We start from the raw sequence: 25,533 nt of genomic DNA, 5'->3' as shown, positions 1-25,533 counted from the left end.
CAATGAGAACATTAAGTGACGCAGAGTCAGTGAATTAACCGCTTTAACAAGGGTTATTTGAGCACTAGAACTCAGACTCCACTCAGCCCATTAGGCCTACAGAGGTCTCATGAGCATTGTGCTTATCTGATTACTGGCAATCATGTGTCGTATCTTTCGGCAGTTTACCTATCGGTTATTGTACTATCAGCAAACAAAGTCTATCTTGAAGGGAATGTGCAGGCTGAGATGTCTTTTTCTCTACCTTTTGATCTCTGTTCATGTTGAGCTAGATTGTAGCACCATGTAATTGAATAGCTTTCATCCATGCATTTTCTAACCACTTCATCCAATTGAGGGTTACAGGAGAGGCGCAGCCTATCCCAGCAAGCAACGGGCGCAAAGTGGGATACGCCCTGGGCAGGAGGCCAGTCCATCGCAGGGCACATTCACCTCCCAGCTGGTCTTTGGACTGTAGGAGGAAACCAGAGCATCTAGAGGTAATCCACAAACGCCAAACAGACAGTGCCTCAGGTCCAGAATTGAACCCAGGGCCCCAGTGCTGTGAGGCAGCAATGCCAACAACTGTGCCACCCCGCCACCCTTTAATACCTTTCTTCATAAAGTAAAATCTTGTGGCGTACCTTAAGATCATAGTCCATTCTGTTCATGTGCAGCAAGTGTTATGGAAAGATTTAGTGCTACGTAACACTTTGCTATTGCAAAGTTATTAAGAAGACACCTCTTCCCGTTTTAAAAATCCTAATATTTACTCCCCATATCCATCTGGTGTGTGAAACCGCCTGTTCTTTGTATCGGTTTGTTGACATCAAATTCCCTGAAGCCACAAATTCCACTTCACAGTGATGGTGGATGGCTTCCCCAGTCACACGTCAGCCAGAATCAGAAATCTGGGAGTCACGCTTGATCCTCTCCTGTCTTTTGACCGTGGCTTCTCCGTCGCTGCTCCAGTGCTGCAGTATGAACTTCCTCAGACTCTTCAAGAACTTCTTTGACTCTCTTCAAATCCCAACCCAAAGCCTTCCTTCTTACCTTGGTCTTGTGTCCAATAGCCCTACTCTGTGAAAACCTGTATACTCATTTCTTTTTCTTCTTTCTTCTTTGCATGACCTTGGGTTCAGAAAGGCACTTTATAAAAAGAAGTTAGTGTTCGTGGCATGCAAGCCCTTTTCCCTGGTTTCTCTCATTTGAGTATATAGCTCTGGTACCCCTTACCTGAACTAACACTAAGCAGCAACATGCAGAAGCCCCGGTCTTCTCAGTCCACTCATCAGCAGCTGACTTCCTCATGTCACCCTCTCTTTTGCCCGTCTCTGAAGGGGGGATAAGTAATCCCTCACTCCTCCACCTGACAGCTCTCGGGGGGCTGCTGGCGCAGAGCAGCTGCTGCCCCCCCACACAGAGGGCAGCACAGCAATGGGACAAAAAGGGTCCCTCCCTATATAGTGAGACGTCGCTACACACCTGTAAGGAATAACCATCATCACAGGGCCTGCTGCAGCGTGACCCGAGAATCAGACTGTGCTGCTGCCTTGTTTGCACCCGTTATGATTTCATGCCAGTTGCCTTGGCTAAAATCATAAAGTTTTTAAACAATCTCCCCAAGGGAAAAAAAAATATTTCCCTGGCACACACCGGGAGATTTGCCAGGACTGAGCCAGAGGCCCTGGCTGCTCCACAGCCCTGAACTGGAAGAATGAACGAACATGTCAGGTACATACATTTCCCCGGTAGGGAAAAAACCCCAAAACAATCTGGTTTCCAGTACATTTTAATAAGCAGATGTATTATTACATGGACAGTACCTACATAGATGTATACATGTACAAAGTGCCTTCATACCTCAGTCTTCCGTCAAAATCATACTCTCAAGAAAATTTTAATGTTCCCTCCAAGAAAAAACAAAGCACTGGTGTCACTGGTGCCTCCAGTAAGCTGAGTAACTGGAACTGGATTACTCATCTACGTCCCAGTCTGCTCCGGAAGGCCTTCAACGACTTTGCCATCATTGGTGCAACTCCTCACAGGAAGAGGACAGAAACAAAATCTCCATTTTAAAATGGCAAAGGTTACAATGATTTCTTTTCACCCATTTCCTAAATGTTAATGATGTTTTTTGCTTTCACGTTATTGGGGACCCAGAGGGACAAGAAACATGGCAGAACTGAAACACGAGGAATACATTCACAGTTTACAGTGCTGTTCCCCCTAACGCTACTGGATAAAACTAATAGGAGAGAAGATGCAATTTCATAGTTCAGCCAGCAGATGGCAGTGCTCAACAATCTCAACGGGAAAGTATACCCAACCCGTCTTCCCCAATAAGCCAGCCTTTGCTCCACAAAAACAGCAAGTCTCTATCCAAAGAACAGCTACTTGGTGTCATTCATTCTGGAAAATTACGAATGTAAATATGAAAGTTTTAGAGACACCTTTTGTTTAATTCCAGTGAGACTAAATTCCTTTTTGGGAAGAGATACAGTAGATAGATAAGACTTTATTGATCCAGAAGGGAAATTGATGCTAGTATATTTCCATAACAACTACTAGTGCAAAACTAAAGATTATCTCGCATAAATTACAGTGGTTTAACCTTTGAAACCTTTAACTGCAAAACATGAACAGCTAAAAAGAAAAGATTAAAAAATAACTACGTTTTAGCACTTTAGAATAAACTGTTAAAGTTAAATTAGTGAACAACTGACTGTTATGCTAATTCCAATTCTTCTAAAGTTTTTAAAATGATCCACTTACTTTTAACAAGTTTTTTAGGCTCCTGGTTGGTAGCACTGCAGGTGCTGGAGTGTTCACTGCTGAGCTTCAAAAGATCATGTGAACTGGTTTTCACTTTACTGTCTGATGACTTGACACTACAAGAGAAAAGATGATTGTTACAACTAATCTTTTAGTGGCAGTAGTACAAGACTGTGCAGCCCTACTATGAAATACCAAAAATCTAACATATCCTATCTTGATGGTCTGTGTATTGTATCTCAAAGTCAGCCCTACAGCTCTTTTAGTGCATTTAAACATGTTAAATCAAGAAGCAGGTCAATGACTACTAAATCACACCCTTGTGGATATTTATTTTATGTGATTGTCTCCACATGGCAGCCTTCCAAAAGAAATCAGGAGTTTCACTCCACGTGTCAGGTAAAATAAGTCATTCGTCATTAAGTGCCTCAAACAATATATTGTCTCAATACTAAAGTATTAGGACCCATTTATTTATTCAGTTGCATAGAAGTAAAAGAGTCTTTGGATTTTATTTAGCAGTAAAACATTTTAGAAGCCTCATGAACTGCAGTTCCTTGTACATTTGCAGATAATAAACCACATAAGAGAAAGCTTTCAGAACTCATCAATTTATAATAATTGCTTACACTTATATAGCGCTTTTCTGGACACTCCACTCAAAGCACTTTACAGGTACTGGGACTCCCCTCCATCACCACTAATGCGCAGCCCCACCTGGATGATGCGACAGCAGCCATAGTGCACCAGAACGCTCCCCACACACCAGCTCTCAGTGGGGAGGAGAGCAGAGGGATGAAGCCAGTTCAGAGAGGGGGATTATTAGGAGGCCATGACTGGTAAAGGCCAATGGGAAATTTGGCCAGGACGCCGGGGTTACACCTCTACTCTTTTCGAGAAACGCCCTGAGATTTTTAATGACCACAGAGAGTCAAGACCTCGGTTTTACGTCTCATCGGGAGGACGGCCCCTGTTTACAGTGTAGTGTCCCCGTCGCTATACTGGGGCATTAGGACCCACATTTAGAAATGCTTTTCCTTTCACCATTACAATGTTTAGAGATATGTACAAGTTTTGCTAATGAACTGCTGTAATGCATCAGCGTTTAACCACTAGATTGACCATTCAAGGGGGGATCTTGAAGAAAAAATATACATACTGTAGCCTAACCCCGAATCTCTCGGCACTTCAAACCAGATGTGAACAGGTTTAAAATGCATGTCACTGATCTCTGGGCCTCTGTATCTTTAATTTCTTCTTATTTATTTGCTTAACAGGCGCCCTTATCTGCACACAAGCGGTATTCTCTAGAGCAGCCTGTCATGACATGGCTAGCATTGCCTTATCACTGCACATTTCTGTTTGGGAAGGGCAGTTGGCTTTGAAAGGACTATCTCATTTTGAAATAAAGTAGAAAAAAAGCAAACAGCACAGTTGTTGAAGGTACTTCAGATGTTATGCACCTAGTCACACAAACTACAGTATACAACACCATAATATCTCAACCCTGTAGTAAATTCTAGGTACATAAACTTTAGCTTTTGCACATGGGATTAAAATAAGATAGCCCATCTTAAATACATTTTATAAGGGTTATTCATGCAGCGATTGACGTCTAAGACCATTCAGGAAGAACTCTCTCACTTATGAAACAATTTTTATCAATGTAAATCATTCATCCGACACCATTCTAAGGGTTATCTTTCAGAATAAAACTAGAGATCACTTTAACAAGGAAAACTGCATCAGCTCAGATCTCAGATGGCTTATGGGATGATACTGAAAATCTTAAGCAGCCAATTCGAAAACCAATAAACGTAAGGCAGGCTTTATAGTTAAAAGCGATTTTACAACATTACTTTATAGAAAATGATTTTGCTGGAATCCCTCCAGTAAAGAGCAAACAGATACACCCCCTTGTCCTACACTGACAGGAGCTCAACATTTTCAGTCTTGAATGCTGAAAATTAGAAAGGGGACCTGATACAAAGTATCCAAAGGGATCCACAACGTCAACCCAATGGACTTTTCAGATCTTTTCAGAGAGAGAGAGCGAGCTTTTGAACCCAAGACAGCCCACAGGGAGTAGGAATCGGCTTCACGTGTTCAGCAGAAAGGCGCAGGCCCTTGACAGGGGACTGCTGCTGGAGAGGGCGGAGCAGACCTGGGCTTGTCGAGGGGGTGAGGCTGGGAGATCGGCCCTGCTGTCCCGTGGATCTCCTGCTGCCGACGGACATCCCTGGGCGGCTTGGCCACAGAGTTGATGAACGCCAGCTTCACCTGCCGACCTGGAGAAACAGCCTCATATCAACACATCAGGGGGCCATAAAGAAGTGTTGAAGTGCCATTTCCCCCATGTTCCCAACCACATTGTAAGGTTACCTGGAGTCAGCTCTTTTTACCTTTAGCAAAAAAAAAACTACATTGAGGCTCTTCATACCGCTGTTGCCATTAAAGAAAAAAAAGGTCTTATTTGATAGGATTTAATCCTACTTCATCATCTGATCACAAGTCAAAGAAAGCCATGTCTAGTTCACGCAAAAGCACACGATGCAGAATGTGATTGTTTGAATTATAGCACAAGGTGCAAGACAGTTTAGAAAAGGTGGTTACTGATGTACAAAACAAACTGTTGGGCAAAAAACTAATTTTGTCTTTGGGGAACATTATTCAATCACACAGCTTGTACAGAGGAGTTGCTGGATTCCTACTACCAAAACCTGTTGTGGATTCAAGTCGAGTCACGCTTTCTGACAATGCGCCCTGCGTTCACTGAAATTTAAATGATTGTCTCAAAGAATTTGTTAATTCATATTCAAAAATTATTTTGCATTTGCACACCTGATAAGCAAATCTTTTCTTAACCATAGTGCTGAACTACAAAACGCATTATGGAAAGAATCATGCAGAATTTCGAAGTAATTGTACTTCACCTCTGAAATAATCCAGAGCACACAAATTAAAACTGTGATCCAGTCCCTCAGAGAGGAAGGTTTACCATTTAACCTTTGTTGACACCACTTCACTTTGAATCTATTTATAGCAGCTGACAGCAGCTGGCAAGCCTGATATACCATAGTCTTAACAAGAAGATAATCAGGATTTAAGTGTGGTGCTGTATTTAACTTTAAAAAGTAACTGTTTGCAGTACACTATGAAGGTAGTGATGTAAAGTTGGGGGGGGAGAATACATATCAATATTAACCAACTTTGAATACTATGCCCTGATGATTAAGCTTGTAATTTAAAACTTTTTTTGCTGGATTTAAACGCGTAACCTGTGGCCAGTCATCAGACAGTACATGAATACTGCTATATCCCTTGCCAGCTTTAAATCTATGTGTCTTAAAAATGGCCAAGAGTGAGAGAAGCTTCAATGCAAACATAATACTTCAATCTGGCATGGAGCTACAAATGTGTTCATACAATGTATCTGAAAAAGATCTTATACCCATGATTAATTACTAAGTACAAATCTCAACAGACACACTTTTACCTGATCTCAGAGTTTTTGATTAAGAGCCAAGTTACCTGCAGACAAAAGGAGCCTGAAATACTAAGCAGGATGCCAACAGAACTTTTACACTCAGCAGAACAGAACAGGGCCTGGCCTGTACTTCCCAAAACCCAATCCAAGCCCACTGCTGAAGCAGCGTGTATGGGACTGAACTGCACATGGCAGTGCTTTTGTTTCAATGAGAATTGGGGATTCAAGTCAGGGAAGCTGAGGAAAATCTTTTTATATCATTTTCAAAGTCTTGTGCTCCTCAGTCTTGTTACTCAGAAGGTCTATTCATTTACCTTGCAGTTCCACAACATGTTTGAGCATAACCAACAACTCTTTCTGTAAGGGAATAACACCACAGGGGCAAGGCTAGAACTGTAGGCACCAAGCGGGAAGCTCTTGACACAAACCTTTTGGTTTCCCAGAATGTGCAGAAACAATGCTTTGGGTTAGTTGTTTCAGCTTCTTCTCTCTCTCTTCAAAAAGTCTTAAATACATTTCTCTCCAGGACTCGTATTCCTGAAGCTGGTGGTTCCTGAAGTCCTTCTTGCAGTGCTTAATCCACAGGTGGTCCGTCTCTCCTATGTACACCTGAAGGACCCAATACATTCAAATTGAAGAAACAGTTTGAATAAGACAAGCTGCCAAGTACTTTGACTTGCAACACCTAGAATTGCGCAATGCAGTGCACAGCCCAGGAGAACAAACAAGACAGTCATTGTTAGAAGTGTGCCATGTCGCATGCACTTCTGACCTGGTTTTAAATTAATTTTCATCTCAGCTGTGAGAAACAGGTGTGCCTTCCCTTCCACACTGGGAGCTGCAAGGGCAGCTGCTGATGTCTGATTCAGAACAGAGCCAGGAAACAGTATTTAAAACAGCAGCAGGAAAAAAAGAGAAACCATGCCCCTTACACAGGGAATAGGTCTGAAAAAACTGGAACTGACCCCAAACCACAAGATAAAATGTGTCTCATCTCAGATGGGTGACAATGTCACTGTAACCAAGCCAAGGCGCACACTGTAAGAAATGCAATAAGGCAACTCTGTGAACTAATTGGTTTTCAGTAATTGACGTTCATGGACAGGGAAAATTCTACATGCCAAATAACTGCAGTGAACCTCACAGAACAGCCTCTTAAGTAATTTGTATGTTTATCCTCCAATTACATCTCAGTACAAATGGGACCACAAGACAAATCATGCTTGTGGACTTCAACTGTAGGTTTTATTGTTATCCAGTGCCTATTTCAATGGGACTACATGAAATGTCAATAGAGCACGTAATCGGACTGATCTCTTCTAATGTCACACAGTGAGAAGTCAAAACAAGGCGTCTCCCCCCTTCGTCCCATCTTCCAGCCTCAAGCTCTTACCGGGTTGCATTCTTCAATGCGAAGCAGCTGTTCTGGAGTACAGCGCTCCAGCACAGGCTCGAGAATTTCAAAGGGCACCCCTCCAATCTCGTACAGTACTGGAAGAGACAACTCTGCTTCACCACCAGCCTTGCGCTAAGGCCTCAGAGAGGAAAGAGGGCACTGGCACTTACAGTCAATGTTGTTCTGAAGCGCGCGGATGCACTGCTGGTACAGAGTCATCATGGTTGGCAGGAAAGTGGTCTTGGTACCAGAATAAACTTGCATCTTTGTATTCAACCGCTGCCCAGTAAACACTGGGGGCACTTCACAGATACTAGGGACTGCGGGCTTGGCTGTAAACATAACATTTTGTTTATATTAACACATTCCTCCACACACGTACTTTTATTGAATTCACCATATTTGCAACAAGCACCTTCACACTTTCTTCAAACCAACATCTACAGTAGGCTGGGCTGATTGCTCCAGGCTCTGTAAAGAATGCATCTCCTTGAAGTCTGTGCATTACATTTCAGTGAATCCAGAGATATAGTCTTTTCTTAAACATACAGCCTGTAATATAATATACTCAATGAGATCTAGATGCAATTTTAGCTTCTTGATTCAAACGTCTCACTGTTTATAAGTATTCTGCAGTTTTAATTCGATTTCTGTTGTTTCCCAGTCTACCTCGACAATCGACAATGACATCTGACATTGACAACTCCACATGCAAAACATGGTCCTTTTCATAGATCGTTTCTCCAAGTTCAGTACCACCTCTCTGATACACTGTACATATTCACAGGCAGTACTTTGACTGTGCCATTACACCTTGTATTCTGGGTCACAGACTTTACATTAGCAGATTAGGAGGCCATTAAGGAAAGTCAGGTTGCTGCTGTAGGTGGTGTTACAGGCCAGTAGGTGACATTATCCATTGTGAAGGAGAATATCCAAACCAATGCCAACTAAATTACATGCACAGACCTTTCTTCTCATGGGAAGGGAAAGGAGACAATTCTGACATGAAAGATGGCGCAGGAACATTCAGGACGTCTGTTGCTGATGCAGTTTTAACCTAAGGTGGAAAAATACTGAAATTAGAAAGAGATTGTTTTGACTGAGACAGGCATTTTGGTTCACAAATACTGTACATAATACAGATACTAAAGAAGACTGGAAGTGATTAGAAAAGGTACCATTTTAGGACGTTCCTCCATGGTGCCTTTGTCATGTTTTGCGCCGGGTTTGATGTCCACTGTGTGTTTTGAGGTGGACTCTGATTTATGCTGACTGCTTTTATGTTTCTTTACTGATTTCTTTTCGGCGTGAGACTTCTTTTTTCTTTTGGGTGACTTGAGGTCATAGCTCAAGTAGGACTCAAAAGACATGGCAGGAGTCTCGAAGTCGTCATCGCTGTGCCCCTCCTTCTCCTCAGCGCTCTTCACATCCTTCACAGCTCCCTTTCCCTCTCGGCTGGATCTCTGGCGGCAGGGTGACTCGACTTTTTCGTTCGGCTTTTGTTTTAGCGAATCCTGCTGCACAGGACCCGAGCCTGTGCCTTTCTGTGGCTTCCGATCCTTCAGAGAGCTCCTGGCACCAGCCCTCTGCTCCTCTGTCACCGAGTCAAATTCCAGCAGCTTCTTCCTGTTACTCTTAATCCTCGATTTCTCTCCATCGCCAGGCCAAACCTCGGGCGTTTCAGAAGTCTCCAGGGAAAATGTTGTAGACTTAACGCACCTTTCTTTTTTCACAGTATCAAGGGCCGTACTGGAGTCTTCCACTGTAACATTTTCAGAATAACGTTTCTCTTTTCTAGCTTTGCATTTTTTTGAGGTCCAGCTTGAAGTAGATGCCGCTCCGGACTTTGGCGACTTCACACAGTGACTGCTCTTGGATTTTTTGTGTCCAGAATCAAAGTTTTCCAGTCCCTGGTTCCTGCTAACAGAACTAGGTTTCTTCCCGGGAGCCGGTAAACGTGTCCTGTTTTCTTTTTGAAAATTTGACTCCTTTGTTTTAAAGGCCTGGTTATCTGGCAAGAGGTCATCCTGGGTAACACTAAAAGAACAACAGTTAGATATCCATTTCACTGATGGTTTAAAACACACCTTAGAAATCAACTAGTGAGGTTTTAATACTAGTATTTAAGAAATTCAGGGATAGGCCTGTGAAGCTCCATAATGCCATTTAGTCCTGCATATTACGTAGGCAGGCAAGGATTATGACTGGGTTTGATTTCTGCACACAGCAGTGTGTGAAGCTACAGAGCTTAATGTAAAAAGTCATTACCTGCTTGTTTCCCTGGGAACCAGTTTTTTCCACCGATCAACTAATTTTTTGGCTGTTTCACTAGCATTTTCATGCTTCCGAAAGCCATTCACTGTTTTCCCTATTCCTGTTTCCTGTGAAGAACAGGAATTGAAACGGAGTTAAAGATCAAGTAAAACATACAACAAAACAAGATCAGATATGGTGGTTAAACACCGCAAACAGTGTTTCATACCTACTTTTGCCCTCCACAGTTTTTCCTACATCTATAACTTGTTTTCCAGAATATATTTACATTGGTCATTAAAAACATTGCACAAGCACAGATATCCTAGATTATCAGTGTAAAAGATTAAAGGAGTTCTACCCAACTGGAACGTATGAATACAGTATTTAAAAATACATCTACAGATAATCCAACAGTACCAAAGGTATGGAATTCACATTTAAGAGGGTTGACTCTTACCACAAGGATGTCAAGTGTTATATCCAAGTCTTGTAGTCTCTTCAGTGCTTTAATAACCTACGAGAGGTGAAAGGGTGTTTTAACAGGCATTGCACAGGGTCACAGAAAAGACAGGCTGTTAAATTACAAACACAAAAGCTTTCCACCTGCTCTGCTTCCCCCCAACAGGCCAGAGGAGCCTTCCTGCCAGCTGACAGCGCCAAGGCAACAGAGCACAGAAAAACCCAAAGAAAGGGACCTTCGTAGAAAAGGACTGCAAACTACCCAGGACAAACGGTCTACAAATGTACTTCATACCTGTTTCCCCAAAGAGAATACAGTAAGAAGAGCACACCAAATAAAACCAGTTCTCGGAAAAGAAGGAGAACTACATCTTATTACTGGATACTGGATAAGTCATTTTGTCAGAAAGGAACTGAAGCACAATGTAATTATTTTTTCAACATTCCATCCCTGTTTCAAGCATGCAGGGGCTAAAAAAAACATACCGAACGGCATCATTTTGAACTGTTAGCCAACAGAAATCCATCCTTTTTCAAACCAAACTAAGTGGGCAACAATATTTAACTTGCATAGCAGTGACAAGGGATCACAGTAAGACTGTCAGATGGATCATCTTTTATTAGTGCCAATAGGACGGATTGTATTGTCCACATGAACACTGGTGCACAGATTCACTTCACAGCTGCGGTTTTTCATTTTTAGGGTGACACTGAAGCTCTTTTGGGGATCTCGTACCCATAAGTGACCGCAACCCCGCGACTAAAATAACATACTGATGCCGAATGCAGTCCACTCATTCCCAGTTCAAAAGGAGATGTCCATTCATTCCTGAAGTAACCTACTGTCTAACCGCACAGCACTGAAACCCCCAAAATGAACACAAAAAAGAAGAGCTACCCAAACCATTATCGGTACAAACACCAAATATGGGCAGCACCTCTGAGGCTGCCTAGAAAGCTGGAATGGCTGAGTCCGCACTGAGATCAGGAGCTATCTATGGGAATACCACAGCCTGAGCTACTCCATTTACCACCTACTATAAATGGGCAATGGGGAATGCAGCAGCAGCTAGCTACCTTGTCTGTAAAAAGAATTAGCTGATCTCACAAGCAAGCATTGACGTACAGCATCAAGCTGGAGGGCCAAGAGCAACGAGAGATTTACAGCAGATGTCACTTGGGCCTGAATGACTCGGGTTACACAGTGTCCGCCCCCAGCAGACCCTGCCAGCGTACCACAGACCTGGGGCACCCCAGTCCCGGCAGGCCGAGAGCTACTGCACAAAGCCTGCTTTTTCTTCCCCACTTGTTGGGGACACAGGGGACACTGGTATATGCACTTACAGTAGCTGCTGAGAAAGAACTAGTTACTGTAATATAAGGGTACAGCACAGTGCAGTCATTTCCCTGGTGGCTCAAAACACACCTATGAGGCCAGCTAATACAGTTTTAATATGAGTGCTTAAGGAGCCTGGGAATCTTGATTACTCTGCCAATTCACCCTGCATATTCAGAAATAACTGAGCTCTCATGTAGCAGTACTACTGTTCAGGGTACAGTTGCCTACAGCCTGTAGAAAGCAAGAAGTGTGAGCTATTTTTATACTCATTCCAATATCATTAATCACAATAATAAACTGGAGCAGGTTATCATTGGAGGAGACTCACTTCAAACACCACTGCAGTGCTGCTCCCCCTTTGTCACACAGGGCAGCCGTTCTGTACTGGGCAGGTCAGGTGAAGAGGTGAGAAACTCTTCCACCAGCCCAGTAGAGCTCCACTAACCAGGATGAGCTCTGGGCCCATGAGCCACTGGGCCCTGGTATAGACTGGACATCAGAGGTTTACTTGATGCATCTTTTTTCATTCATAATAGCATATTTTTTCTCCATTTATTTTGCAAAAGGAGCATTCTCATCACACACAGCTGTGATTCTCTCAACATTCACCATTTAGAGAAGAAATTAGATAAGTTGAAACAGCAGAAGTCCTATGTTGCTCTTATATTGATCCCAAGAATAATATTCTCCCAGTAATTACCTTTTAAACTAAAAGCAATTAAAAAACAAACAATAAACCACTTCGCTCTAAACATATTTAAAATCTAAAGTCTGGTATTGCTAGCCCCGACTGTATCCATATAAACCAAAATAGAACGAGCTACTCAGATCGCTAGCACCTGTCAGGCCTGAATTCACAGGGACACCCAACAGAAGTTAAACTACAGACTCCAATTCAGCTCACATCTGCTGAGCGAAGACACAAAAGCCAAGTTCGATTTCTTACAAACGTGTTCTCGTCTTTAAGTAAGCTGCAGAGGGACAGGTTTTTGAGTCTTACCACACCTTTATCATACCTTTCTGAAACCTTAACTTGCGCCTCCCAGCTGTCTGCACAATTCGTTCGTTCCCTTCATGTGAAAAGGTTTGAAACCACATGTTTTTGGATAAAGTCAGTCCGTACAATTTAAGAATCGACTCCAACTTGAATTTACAAAATTAAAAATACCCTTGTCGTATCTGATAACTTTGAGGCTTTAAATGAAATACGGAACATTCTGATGTATTTACTTTGGGAATCTTATGAACGGGCAAAGAAGCGTGCCTGTTTATTTAGGTACGACAACAATCAGTCGGTAGCACTGCGTATTTACCTTTTTACATTCCGTCGCTTTATTTAGTTTTTGTTTCAGTTCAAAAACTTCTTCCAAAACATCTACAGCAGCCATTACAATTCGGCAGGCTTATTTTTACAGAGATCCTGCTCTTACTAACCCAAAGGCAAAAATCCCGCAATGCCGTCTTTTTATACAGGGCGGTGCCTGTGCGTAGAAGAGCTTGAGGAGCGAAATTGCTTTGGACGAAGAAAAAACCTGTGTCGAACTGTGATTCAATAACACGTCTTTAAACTGAAATTGCGCTGCGGCGCTCTATCGCCTCATGTAGGCTAGACAACTATCAATCTCGGCCTGTTTTAGTTGTTACTGCTGCACAGTGATGTGAAATGCGCTAAGAACTTTTTTGTGATTTTTACATTTAAAGCCAAGTCAATTTCCGAGTTTCGCCGGGTTGTACGGGAAGCACGCTGGGATATAAATTGGGATAGTATGGATTGGGGAGGGGCTTTCGTGGAGGATCTTTAAATAAATGATCTTTTACATTCCTTAATGAGTTATAGTCACTCCTCTCATTTCTAACTATACTTTCAGACGTTTCCCATTGTTAACCATCACACTTAGTCTTTTACTGGGGTTGGTGTTGTAATATTGATAGCACTGTTCTTATTTGTTTTAGGGTGCATTTAAATATCCATATTTGCCTTCCTATGTCCATTTAATCTGTTTGCAATTCCTCTTATTCATTTTCTTTAACCGCATCCTGTTATTTTTTATCGTTTCCTAAAGCTCTTTCTCATTTCTAGATATTTTATTGATTCAGCCCTTGTGGGTTTTCGCTTTCATGATTTTTGATTTGCCTATTGCGTGAATCTGCTTTGATACTGAAACACAGCATCTCCGCGCTTGCAGTTCCTAATAACCCTCACAAAACACTCCACATTAAATGCAATTTCCCAGATGTTTGTCACTTGAATTTTGTCTTTTGTAAGTTCCTTTCCACAGATTTACGTCTTTTAAAAAAGATTAATTAAAAAAACCTAGTAGAAATATGTAAATGCAAATAAATCATTTCAAAGTTGCCACAGAAAGTTTCTTAATAACCCGAACCCGAAGAAAAGAAACATTTTCATCTCAGTGAGGCCTTACCATTGCCCGCAGCCACCTTCTGAAGTCGTAAGCCGGAGTGGGCGGACAGCGAGCACTGCACTGGGGATCAGCCCCCAAAACTGACGGGTTCGAGCCCTTGTTGGGGTCCTGGCTGTGTATGTGCGGCCAACATTCAGCGTTTCACTTGGACTATTTCAGTAACCTATCCAAATAACATGGACGAATACTGTTGTTCGCCATTGCCAAAACGATCTTCGTTGACTCCTGGGTAGAATTAAAGAAACGTTAAGGAAATTGGCGTTTTATGTTGTGTGTTTTTTCTTGACATCACGGCAATGGTGTTCATTTTCACAAACGGAACTGAAATCATGAGCGACATGATCATCATGCATGCAGCCACCCAGCGACACCACAAACCGGAGCCTCGGTCCGACCCGGAGGTCTCACACTGCACATCAGGGCTATACCCCGTAACGTAACATACTGTGCTTGGGCAATTATACAAAGGTATTTTTGAATATTTCCTGTGTTTTTTTTTATTACTTTACAGTGGTAGCTGTCTGTGTCACACGATCTCCCAACAACTGGCTGTTTGAGATTTTTTAAAATAGTTCGCTTTCTTAGCATTGTGAGGTTGTACATTATAAATAAACAGCCAAACGTAGGTTTATTTCAGCTTTAGGTTGTGATTGATCGAACCCAGAACTACATAACCGGAGCAACCATGTGCCACCAGCCACTGTTACTGTCCTGAAACGCACTGACCGTTAAAGCGCGGTTTCAGTTACAGCTGACACCCAGGTGACACGCCAAACACCTCCACTTATCTGTGAAGAATGTCCTAAAGCTACTGCACCCGTCATGGAGTAATATCACAGTTCTAATTAATGAGAAGCTATGAATGAAACGACTGGTGTACTGGACTCGTTAGACCTTCTTGCCCCAGCTATTGTCAGAACCGGGGGGTATTTTTGGAACTCCCCTCCCCGCGTCGCGCAGCCTCTGTCGTGCCCCCGGGCTGTCAGAGGAGGAGTTAATCTCCAGACTAGTTTGGCTCCACTGGGTATAGCCCATCTTTCACTCTCTACCCCACCACTACTGCCACTTGGAGGGACCAGGTGTTTTCCACCTACTTTGCCTCTCTTTGAATATCTTTCCTCCAGCTAAAAGGTGAGTGCCGTTAGGATCTCTCCGATATGACCCCTTGCCTACTGTTCTGCGTGAATTGCCTTTTGGGTGAGGAAACTAATTTAAATGGAGCCTGTATAAATAATATTTTAAGGCCATCAATGTTAAAGGAGTTCTGTGAGACATGCAGTACTTCATAACGTAACGTGTTTGGATTGTTAGTTTGTAATTCGGACGCAAATTCAGTTCATTGTGATCGTGCCCGACTCAAAATTGCCGTTTTTAAGTAATGTCAACGAATTGTTCAAATACAACTGAAGTGTAAGTTCAGCTGTCTGCGGGTTTTTTTTTTTGGAATGTGGCTTTCTTGCTCTAAACTGTTGCGGTTGAAAAGTGGTTTGTTAAAATACAAAATGTCACTTTTGTGGAGTGTAAGGGCACATTAGCTTTCATGTTACCCCATCTTTAAAAGGAATGCTGAGTGAGAGCCTTCCAGGGTTGCTATTCCGGGAGCTGCTACTGATAAACTGTAACAGATGCAACTGCAAGAATGCGCTCCAGTAACAGTTCAGTGACACTTAAACAACTCAAGCTACCATGCTGTCTGCGTGGACTACCCTTAGTGTTAAATCTAGCGTTGTATTGTATTTTTTAAAATCATTTGTATTAGTTTTTATGGTATGCCTGAGATCTGTGAGTCTCCTATCTCCTCCTAAAAGGAGCCTATGGGTGTTAATGTGATTCAACATCTTTGAGAATTTGCCCATCGAGTCTTCATTCATAGGGTTTATCATGGTGATGTGAGTTGTATAGAAAACCATGAATATCCAGACCATAGTGCTAGTTTTTTTTTTTACTGTAGCACAGTAAAACCATGCAATAAACATAAATAAGACAAATCCCAATTTTAATTTACAAAAATACATTTTGGCTTCCTTGCTGAACCTGTTACAGTAGTTTCATCAATGGTCTCTGCCCCATAGAAAATAAGCATGTTCTCAAGGGAAACCTGTAGAATCAGTGTTTCTGCCAAAACCTTCCTTTGTAAACACACTGTGTCCTCCGCGTAGCCAGCCTGTCTCTCTTTCTTGTGACACACTTTCCAAATACTAACTTTGTATCGTTCACGAAAAACCATGATATATCTTTCTTGTAGGTCTTGGCTGTGACCCACAGCTCCAGTCATGGCACCTAAGAAGAAGAGCGCTAAAAAGAACAAAGGGGATATAAATGAAATGACCATTATAGTGGAAGATGGCCCGATGAACAAACTAAATGGGCTGAACACTCTTTTAGAAGGGGGAAATGGCTTTAGCTGCATCTCGACTGAAGTTACTGACGATTTGTATGGGACAAACCTCATGGAAGGCCTGAGCAAGACGAGGCAGGAAGGCTTTTTGTGTGACTTGACCATGGCCACCAAGACAAAGTCTTTCAGCGTTCACAAAGTGGTGATGGCCTCCTGCAGTGAATACGTTAAAAATGTCCTCAAAAAGGATCCATCCATCCAAAGACTGGATCTCAACGATGTATCGCCTACTGGCCTGGCCTCAGCCATCACATATGCCTACTCAGGGAAGCTCACCTTGTCGCTGTACACCATTGGTAGCACCATCGCCACTGCCATTTTCCTGCAGATCCAGAGCCTTGTTAAGATGTGCTGTGATTTCTTGATGCAGGAGGTCAGTGTGGAGAACTGCATGTATGTGGCCAACATCGCAGACACGTACGGACTCAAAAGCACCAAAGAGGCTGCACAGAAATTCATAAGGGACAATTTCATTGAGTTTTCAGAAACAGAACAGTTCCTGAAACTCACATATGAGCAGATCAGCGATTTCCTCATGGACGATGCCCTGCAGCTGCCCTCTGAAATCATGGCATTCCAAATCGCGATGAAGTGGCTAGATTTCGACCAAAAGCGGGCAAAGTACGCAGCTGACCTTCTGAATAACATCCGTTTCGGTACCATCTCTGCCCAGGACCTCGTGAACTACGTCCAGACCGTGCCGCGGATGATGCAAGACACCGAGTGCCGCAAGCTGCTCGTCGATGCCATGAATTATCACCTGCTCCCGTACCAGCAGAACCTGCTGCAGTCCAGAAGGACCAAGGTGCGCGGTGGCTTCCGGGTCTTGGTCACCGTGGGCGGACGCCCAGCCTTGACGGAAAAGTCCCTCAGCAAAGACATTCTCTACAGGGATCCCGACAACATCTGGAGGAGGCTGACGGAAATGCCGGCGAAGAGCTTCAATCAAAGTGTAGCCGTCCTGGATGGATTCCTTTACGTAGCTGGCGGCGAAGACCAGAATGATGCCAGGAACCAGGCCAAGCATGCTGTCAGTAACTTTTGCAGGTGAGCTTTTGTTTTTTTTCTTTTAAATTCAGTTAGACTTGCGGGCCAGCCTCCATCCATAGTCCTGTTGGATTGAATTAACTAGGGGACTGTTGGATTTTACATGTTGACACCGCTATCCTACAATGCTCTCCATGTAATGAAATCAAGGGTGATGGTAAACCATAGCAGACTTCAAGTGATCTTTTATTATTTTCTCTACGCTCTGCAGATACGATCCTCGTTTCAACACTTGGGTCCATCTGGCTGACATGACCCAGAAGCGAACCCACTTCAGCCTCAGCGTCTTCAACGGCCTCCTCTTTGCTGTGGGAGGACGCAGCTCGGAGGGCTGCCAGGCTTCAACTGAATGCTACGTGCCGTCATCCAACCAGTGGCAAATGAAGGCCGCCATGGAGGTGCCAAGATGCTGTCATGCCAGCACAGTCGTAGATGGCAAGATTTTGGTCACTGGAGGCTACATCAACAATGCCTATTCCCGCGCGGTGTGTGCCTATGACCCCTCAAGCGATAGTTGGCAGGATAAGGCGAGCCTGAGCACTCCCAGGGGCTGGCACTGCGCTGTGTCCCTTGGCGACCGCGCGTACGTCTTCGGTGGCAGCCAGCTCGGGGGCCGTGGGGAGAGAGTCGACGTCTTGACGGTTGAATGCTACAACCCCCACAGCGGGCAGTGGAGCTACTCGGCCCCGTTACACACGGGGGTCAGCACGGCCGGAGCCGCCACGCTAGATAATAAGATCTACCTGCTCGGGGGCTGGAATGAGATTGAAAAGAAATATAAGAAGTGCATCCAGGTTTATAACCCTGATCTCAACGAATGGACTGATGAAGACGAGCTGCCAGAGGCCACAGTTGGCATCTCATGCTGTGTTATTACTGTACCCAGTCGCAAAACACGAGAGTCCAGGGCAAGCTCTGTGTCATCAGCTCCAGTCAGTATATAGATGACCATACCATAGGAATTGACAGTACACCATACACAGATCAACACAAGAATATCCCCTATCCACACAAGAGATTGCTTTAGGTGATAACTTTAAAATAGCCAAAGAAACAGGATTGTTTACATCTATGATAAAACAATTTATTAAATATAGTAATTCATATGTAATAAAGTAATTTATTGATCACTTTAACTTCTGCGTTGCACAGTATTCCTCATATTTTCAACAGATTTACTTTTCTAAAACGTAATTTTATACCTTCAGTGGTAAAACATCTGAGATCTGGTACATTATGTGAATAAAATAGCTTCTGCATAAGCTAATAAAAAAAATAAATAATGTGAAATTTATTCAAAGATGTGTCAACCAAATAGAACTTTTAAAGTCAACTAAATTAAAGTTAAATTTAACTAAGAAAAGTGCACACTTTAATAACTCACATAAAACACAAAAACAAAAGTTTGTCTTATCAATTGTTTTTTTTTTCTACAGATCATAAGCTTACATAAGCAATGTGGATTTTTTTTTCTTTTCAGGATTCAGATACATTTATCATGTGTAAAGCTGTGAAAAAATATCTAAAAAAAGAGAAAAATATTTGGAAAGAGGGAACATGAAAGTACCTAGAAACATTTGTACAGTACGTCCTAGCCTTTGTAACATTAATGTAGTGATTAGACTATGTGTGTAATAAAGATGAAAAATACATTCTAACAAAGAATAGACAATATTTCACAAAAAAAAAACTTAACATGTAGGAAGGACATAGAAAGCAAGCTCTTTTTCCCACTGGGGCCAATAACACATTTGAGTTTTTATCTGTCCTGTTTCCTTACTGCTTTCCCCAGAGTTTAACTCACAGCAGCGGTGTGGCTGTAACTACTTTCACAGCACGTTAGTTTGGTTGGAAAAGGGAGAAAACTAGCTGCTGCCCGGTCTGGTGTAATGGCACTTCACTGGGGCTGACACCAGTGTGTGCTTTCTGTGACCTCACACAGCCACACAGCACCCACCCTCTTCTTCAGGTGCTAAAGAGACGCAAACAGCCCCGTTTCCCAGACCAGGGAAGTGACGCTGCCAGTGCTGGATGCAGGGAATTTGTATACATGAACTAGATGTTTCAGCCCTGCTTTTTAAAGTAAGGAAGCTGCATACTAACAGTGCCCTGTGGCGGACTGGCGTCCTGTCCAGGGCGTACCCCGTCTTGCGCCTGTTGCTTGCTGGGATAGGCTCCAGCTCCCCCCACTACCTTGAATTGGATGTAGAGGTTAGAAAATGGAAGGATGGATATAATAACACCCTGAAATTAGAAAGCTCAGAATGAAATAATGTCCTATGCACATGCAGATCCGTATCCCAGCAGCATGTCTGTCATATGACACAGCTGTCATTCAGTTTAAGACTTTAAAAAACTGGAATCCTTAATCTAAACCAGGGGAAAGGCTTTCCTGGGTACTAAAATGTTTTAAAAATGATAAAGTTCTCTGGAAGTTTACCTACCAGGAGTAGGTTTACAGTAATAAAACAGTTGACGTAGATATTGCTGCTAGTCTTATGTAGCACACTGTAATATACTGACTGAGTAAACCAGGATGAGAAAGAAAGATAAACTGGAACTGCAGGGAGGCGAATGGGACTGTGAAGGAGCCGAGAGAGGTGTGAATGTGTTTGTTAGAACACGTGGAGCACGTTTTCAGCCTGGGCTGCTGCAGGGAAGAGCACACGGCTTACCCCCGCCATTTCACGCGCTCTCGGGCAGCTCATGTCGTTAAGTGTCTTTTTCTTTGAAATGAACGAAGCGAAACGGATGCAGATCTTACTGATGCAGGGTGAGGTGAAAGAGAACTGGAACGCTTTGTTTCCAGAGGGTGTATGTAAAAGATTGGCTCCCATGTTGGGTATTTGACTGAGTTGGTATATCTCACCTCCTGTATTGCAGTCATGTTAAGAGCATTGCATCTTCATTAAAAATCTCCATGAAAACATAAGCTTTGTCTGTCAAATTTTGCTTGATTATTAAACTATAGTGTAAAATGCATGCAGCTAACCAAATTATCCCACTGTGAAATATAAAGATTGTTTTAGGTTTTTTTATGGAATCGTTTTTTTAAGACAATCAGGCACATTTTGTTCATTTTAAGTTGTTTTTACCACAGCTTATACAGGAGGATAGATACAGTATACTGGCTCACCACAGTACGATCCAGTTTACCTGTACGATGGATGTACACTAGCATTGTAATGCTTTAAACCAAAATGTAAATAATAACATGTAAAGGAAAACAAACGACTGGTAAAAATGTTTGAATGTTAGTGATAAAACAAAAGGTAAGAAAAGAGATTGTTTGGTCTGAGCAGATATCACCTCCCCACCTCATTGTTTTAACACAGGGTCCTTCCTCTCTTAGCCAAGGTACCTTCGCTTTTACAGCCACACTGATATTCCTAAACACATGCTGAGGGTAGACCAATGTACTGTATCCCGGTATCTTTCCAACATCCAAAGCAGGCCAGCACAATGAGACTGGCGGTAGTAATGTAGCTGTGTTGTGTATGGGTGATCACCAAGGAAAGACCTGCTTACTTTCTTTATCAGTCCTTAGCTCCACTCAGTTTATCAATCAACCTTTTTAGCTTATGTGCCACATATTTAATAGCAGAGGAAATAGGACTACATATAAACTTTATTATTGCATAAACTCAGCCACATCACAGACTTTGTCGAACTGCAGAATCACCACAATCAAACCCATCTCTAAGAGGAGTTCCCGTCAGGTTCAAATGAAGAACAATCCAATAATACAACAACATTGAAATGTGAAGACATAATCTAAAGACCGCTATAATCTAGGAAAAGGAATTTTAGTATCAAAATTTTAGTATGCAGCCATATCACCCTGCAACTCACAACTGGCAACCCACTGAAGCTAAGCAGGTGTGAGCCTGGTCAGTACCTGGATGGGAGACCTCCTGGGAAAAACTAAGGTTGCTGCTGGAAGAGGTGTTAGTGGGGCCAGCAGGGGGTGCTCACCCTGTGGTCCATGTGGGTCCTAATGCCCCAGTACAGTGATGGGGACACTATACTGTAAACAGGCGCCGTCCTTCGGATGAGACGTAAAACCGAGGTCCTGACTCTCTGTGGTCATTAAAAAATCCCAGGGCGCTTCTCGAAAAGAGTAGGGGTGTAACCCCGGTGTCCTGGCCAAATTTCCAATTGGCCCTTACCAATCATGGCCTCCTAATACTCCCCCTCTATGAATTGGCTACATTACTCTGCTCTCCTCCCCACTGATAGCTGATGTGTGGTGAGCGTTCTGGCGCACTATGGCTGCCGTCGCATCATCCAGGTGGATGCTACACATTGGTGGTGGTGGAGGGGAGTCCCCATTACCTGTAAAGCGCTTTGAGTGGAGTGTCCAGAAAAGCGCTATATAAGTGTAAGCAATTATTATTATTATTATTATAAAATCATATTGCAAAATAAACCACAATTTCACTTCACTTTGTTCATTTCACATGTATATACTGTACTGAAGCAGCAGGCTGAGAATCTTAGCTTCTCAAAAACACTTGTATGCAAACACCAGTGGGTTCTCCTCAAACTCGAATCCACGTATAAAACAGTTTCTGGCTGAGCCACAGCGGGCATTCTAAGACATTCGGAGTTACAGTCCGCCTAGCTGCAAGAATGTGCACAAACAGCCTTTGAACCATTCAGGAGTCGTTCCAGGTTCACTTTTTCATGATAGTGTTGTTTCTGAAACACATTACAGCACAGCAATTAATTTATGATACAATTTCACGTTATGGTAATCAAGCTGATGTATCTAAAAATCAAAAATGCATTTTTCTGCCACTAGTATTATCATTGTGACTGAATAATATATATTCCATGAAGCAAGAATCAACACAGAAATTGTACTTTTTAATTACTGTTGCACTGCACTGCCATCCTCTGTTTGTATATGAGTCAATTACACTGAATTTATTTTCTGTCAGGAATCGTTCATGCTAAAACAGAAGTGAAAGAAAATAGGAATTTTAATTTCTATATAACTTACAACTTGTCAAATACTCAAATACTTTATATGTAACAACAACAGCAAGGGATTTAGTTTAGAAAACTGAGGTGATCCATTTTGAGACAGTTTTCATTAGTTGTTGTACTTTATTCTCTGTTATTCCTATTACTACTGTACATTTATTTTTTGCTGAGTCAGAATGTGCTAGCAAGGAGGGGCATTTTTACATTCCAAGGACGAAAGTGTTATGCAATGCAAGCCATAGTGCACAAGCCGTAGACACCGTAGACACAATCCATAGTTACAATAGAAGTGGGGAAGAAATCAAGCTTGTCAACCAAACTAGGGTGGTTCAGAACAAAGCAAGCTTTAATTCACATTGATCAGAATCTTTGGACAACTGATTACATCATCTCAAGGCAGATGATACACGAGCAGGCAATTTGAAGTTTTGTAGGAACTAACTTCACATTTCTAAATAAACTCAATTTAATTGACTCATTGTCACGTGTCTCATGTCATTCACATATTTTATTATTCTGTATTGATCCACAATGCAAAAAGGGTTATTTTGGTATTTCAAATACTCAGATTTATCAAGATTAACCATTAAAAAATTAAAGTAAACATTTCCGTTTTCCATCCACCCATTGTCTAACTGCTTCATCCAGTTCAGGGTTGTGGTTTGCACGAGGCAGGATACACCCTGAACAGGACGCCAGTCCAGCGCAGGACAGACAGACACACACACACACACACACACACACACACACACACACACACACACACACACACCTGTACATATTTGGAGTGTGGGAGGAAACCGGAGCACACAGAGGAAAAGCATGAGAACACAGGGAGAACATGCAAACTCCACACAGCCAGTACCGCAGATCGAGAACTGAACCCAGGCCCCAGTGCTGACAGGCAGCAATGCTTATACAGTATTTGTTCAAGTAATTCTGAATTTAGCTGGAGAAAGTCCAATGTTTGCCGATTCTTCTATTTTGGTGTAATCCGTAAACTTAGCAAGTCTACTACTACTAATAATATATTTTATTTTATATAGTGCATTTAGAAGTGGCTTCTCAAAGCACTTTACAGAGAGAGAATTAATAAATCCACAGTGAGAGGAGACAGTAGAATTAAACAGTTACAATAAGGGTTTGGAATACAACTGGAAAGCAAAGGGACAGACACAGAGCCAGTTAAATAAAGGCCCTTCTAAGAAGAAGGCTTCGAGTCTAGATTTGAAACAGCTCTGGGGAGGTGACTGATATAGCGATAAAATGACAGAATTTGGAGACATAGGAGGAGAAGGCCCCGTTGCCCACTGAATGAAGACAGGCTTGGGGGACAGACAGGAGACCAGAATTAGACAAGCAGAAGTTGTGAGATGGGGAGTAGGATGTTAGTAACTTGGACAGGTACTGAGGTGCCAAGCCATGCAGAGGCTTATAGGGAGTATGAGGATTTTGAAATCAACACAAAACCTGATAGGAAGCCAGTGCAATGACTCCAGGATAGGAGTAATACAATCACTTGCAGAAGACCTGGTCAGGATTCAGACTGCCACGTTCTTGACATATTGTAGTTTGTGCAAGCAACAGTTAGTGACAACACAGGACAAGGTGAGGTGTCATTTCTGAGATGGAAGAATTTACACTATGTTGCATATGTGGGTCAAAAGGCAAGCCTGGATCAAATATCAATCACCCCCATGTTCTTCAATTTAGATATGACTTCAGTCTTGTTGCAGTTTAAATGAAGGAAAGTTTGAGTCATCCGTGTTATTATGTAAGAGATGCAATTTAAGAGAGCAGAGACTTCGGTGTCAGGTTTAGTTTGGATGTAGATTTGAGTATCATCAATTTAGAAATGATAATTTAGACCATGTGATCTTAATAACTCATCAAGCAGGAACATGCACATGCTGAATTGCAGGGGCCCAGTATCGAGCCAATACAGACCCAACGACTCCAATTTCAGAACTAAAACCACCAAGAGAGACAAAGTGCTAGCGATCAGGAAGGTAAAACTTGAACCCTTTAAGATCAGTATCAGAAACTCCAAACACAGTCTCGAGAAGATATCATGGTTAACAGTGTCAAAAACAGCACTGAGGTAAAGAAGAATAATCATAGAAAGGGAACCAGAATCAGAAGTCATAAGACGTTAGTGACTTTAACCAGGGCAGAGTCTGTGCTGTGATGTTGTCTGAAGCCAGATTGGAGGGTTTGAGAGGTTATATGCAATATGAGGTGGTTAACTGAATTGTAACAGAACGTTCCAAAGTTTACTGACGATGCCTGAAGCTAGATCATTGAAAAAAATTAGGACAAGATATGGTCCAAAAATAGATTTCTGTGGTGCTCTGCTAGTTTCATCAACCCAATCTGAGTATTGACCCCTAATCTCTCCCATCACATTGTCTATACATTAAACCGTTTTTAACACATGGAAGTACTCATTTTCAATGCTTACCTCAATTTAAGACTTGATTTTTAGGATAAACTTTGTCAAAATCATACAGAAAATCTTAATTTATTAAATGATCTGTTTGCACCCATAATTGTTTTTGCTTGTTCAAAGAAGTCCAATGACTAATTTAAGCAAGGCCTTTTCCAAATAAATGCCTTTACATACAAAATTATTTCAAAATCAATGTCATATTCCCCAAAACTATAGTTGGGTAATCTACAAGATTTATGTTTGTCATGAATTCAGGTATTGCTTAAGCCTACTCTGGTGAGGTTTTAGAATCAGTCCTACCCAAAATGGTGTTTTTTTTTCAAATCTGTAACAACTGAGTCAATCAAGAAACATGATTTCCTATTTCTGACAGTAAAACACTAGAAACTACCAAGATTTTACCTAGTGGTTTTAGATTTAATTCGAGAAATTACAGACTGATAGAAAACAAATAGAAAAATATACCCTAGAAGCCAGGTCACAGTTCAAAGTCAACGTTTAAAAAAGAAAATGACTACCATTTCTGAAATAAC

At 42.2% G+C, this 25,533-nt stretch overlaps 2 protein-coding genes across 4 annotated transcripts; one reads left to right on the top strand and one right to left on the bottom strand.

Annotated features, from left to right (window-relative positions):
* Nucleotides 1–1,755: 1,755 nt before the first annotated feature.
* On the bottom strand, nt 1,756–14,419 carry eloal (elongin A, like). Of its 3 annotated transcripts, none has more exons than XM_088610019.1 (11): nt 14,118–14,419; nt 10,354–10,410; nt 9,909–10,021; nt 8,819–9,677; nt 8,607–8,697; nt 7,808–7,969; nt 7,635–7,732; nt 6,670–6,850; nt 4,919–5,042; nt 2,755–2,870; nt 1,756–2,020 (listed from the first exon to the last, which is right to left on the bottom strand). In XM_088610019.1, exons 1-11 carry the CDS (start codon nt 14,118–14,120, stop codon nt 1,959–1,961), a joined length of 1,866 nt encoding a protein of 621 aa, XP_088466145.1. In that variant the 5' UTR covers nt 14,121–14,419; the 3' UTR covers nt 1,756–1,958. The 3 variants fall into 3 exon arrangements, with proteins under 3 accessions (XP_088466145.1, XP_088466146.1, XP_088466144.1); XM_088610020.1 differs by lacking the exon at nt 14,118–14,419 and adding an exon at nt 13,008–13,345 and having other exon boundaries at nt 8,933–9,677; XM_088610018.1 differs by lacking the exon at nt 14,118–14,419 and adding an exon at nt 13,008–13,344.
* A 672-nt stretch (nt 14,420–15,091) lies between these two features.
* On the top strand, nt 15,092–20,494 carry klhl31 (kelch-like family member 31). The gene is made up of 3 exons (XM_088609922.1): nt 15,092–15,248; nt 16,363–17,562; nt 17,774–20,494. Exons 2-3 carry the CDS (start codon nt 16,391–16,393, stop codon nt 18,504–18,506), a joined length of 1,905 nt encoding a protein of 634 aa, XP_088466048.1. The 5' UTR covers nt 15,092–15,248; nt 16,363–16,390; the 3' UTR covers nt 18,507–20,494.
* The last annotated feature ends 5,039 nt before the right edge of the window (nt 20,495–25,533 follow it).

This window comes from Lepisosteus platostomus, chromosome 17 (assembly GCF_059453375.1).
Source record: "Lepisosteus platostomus isolate fLepPlt1 chromosome 17, fLepPlt1.hap1, whole genome shotgun sequence".
Classification (NCBI taxonomy): Eukaryota; Metazoa; Chordata; class Actinopteri; order Semionotiformes; family Lepisosteidae; genus Lepisosteus; species Lepisosteus platostomus.
The sequence above is the reverse complement of the archived record's forward strand: the minus strand, read 5'-3'. Positions and strand labels throughout refer to the sequence as shown.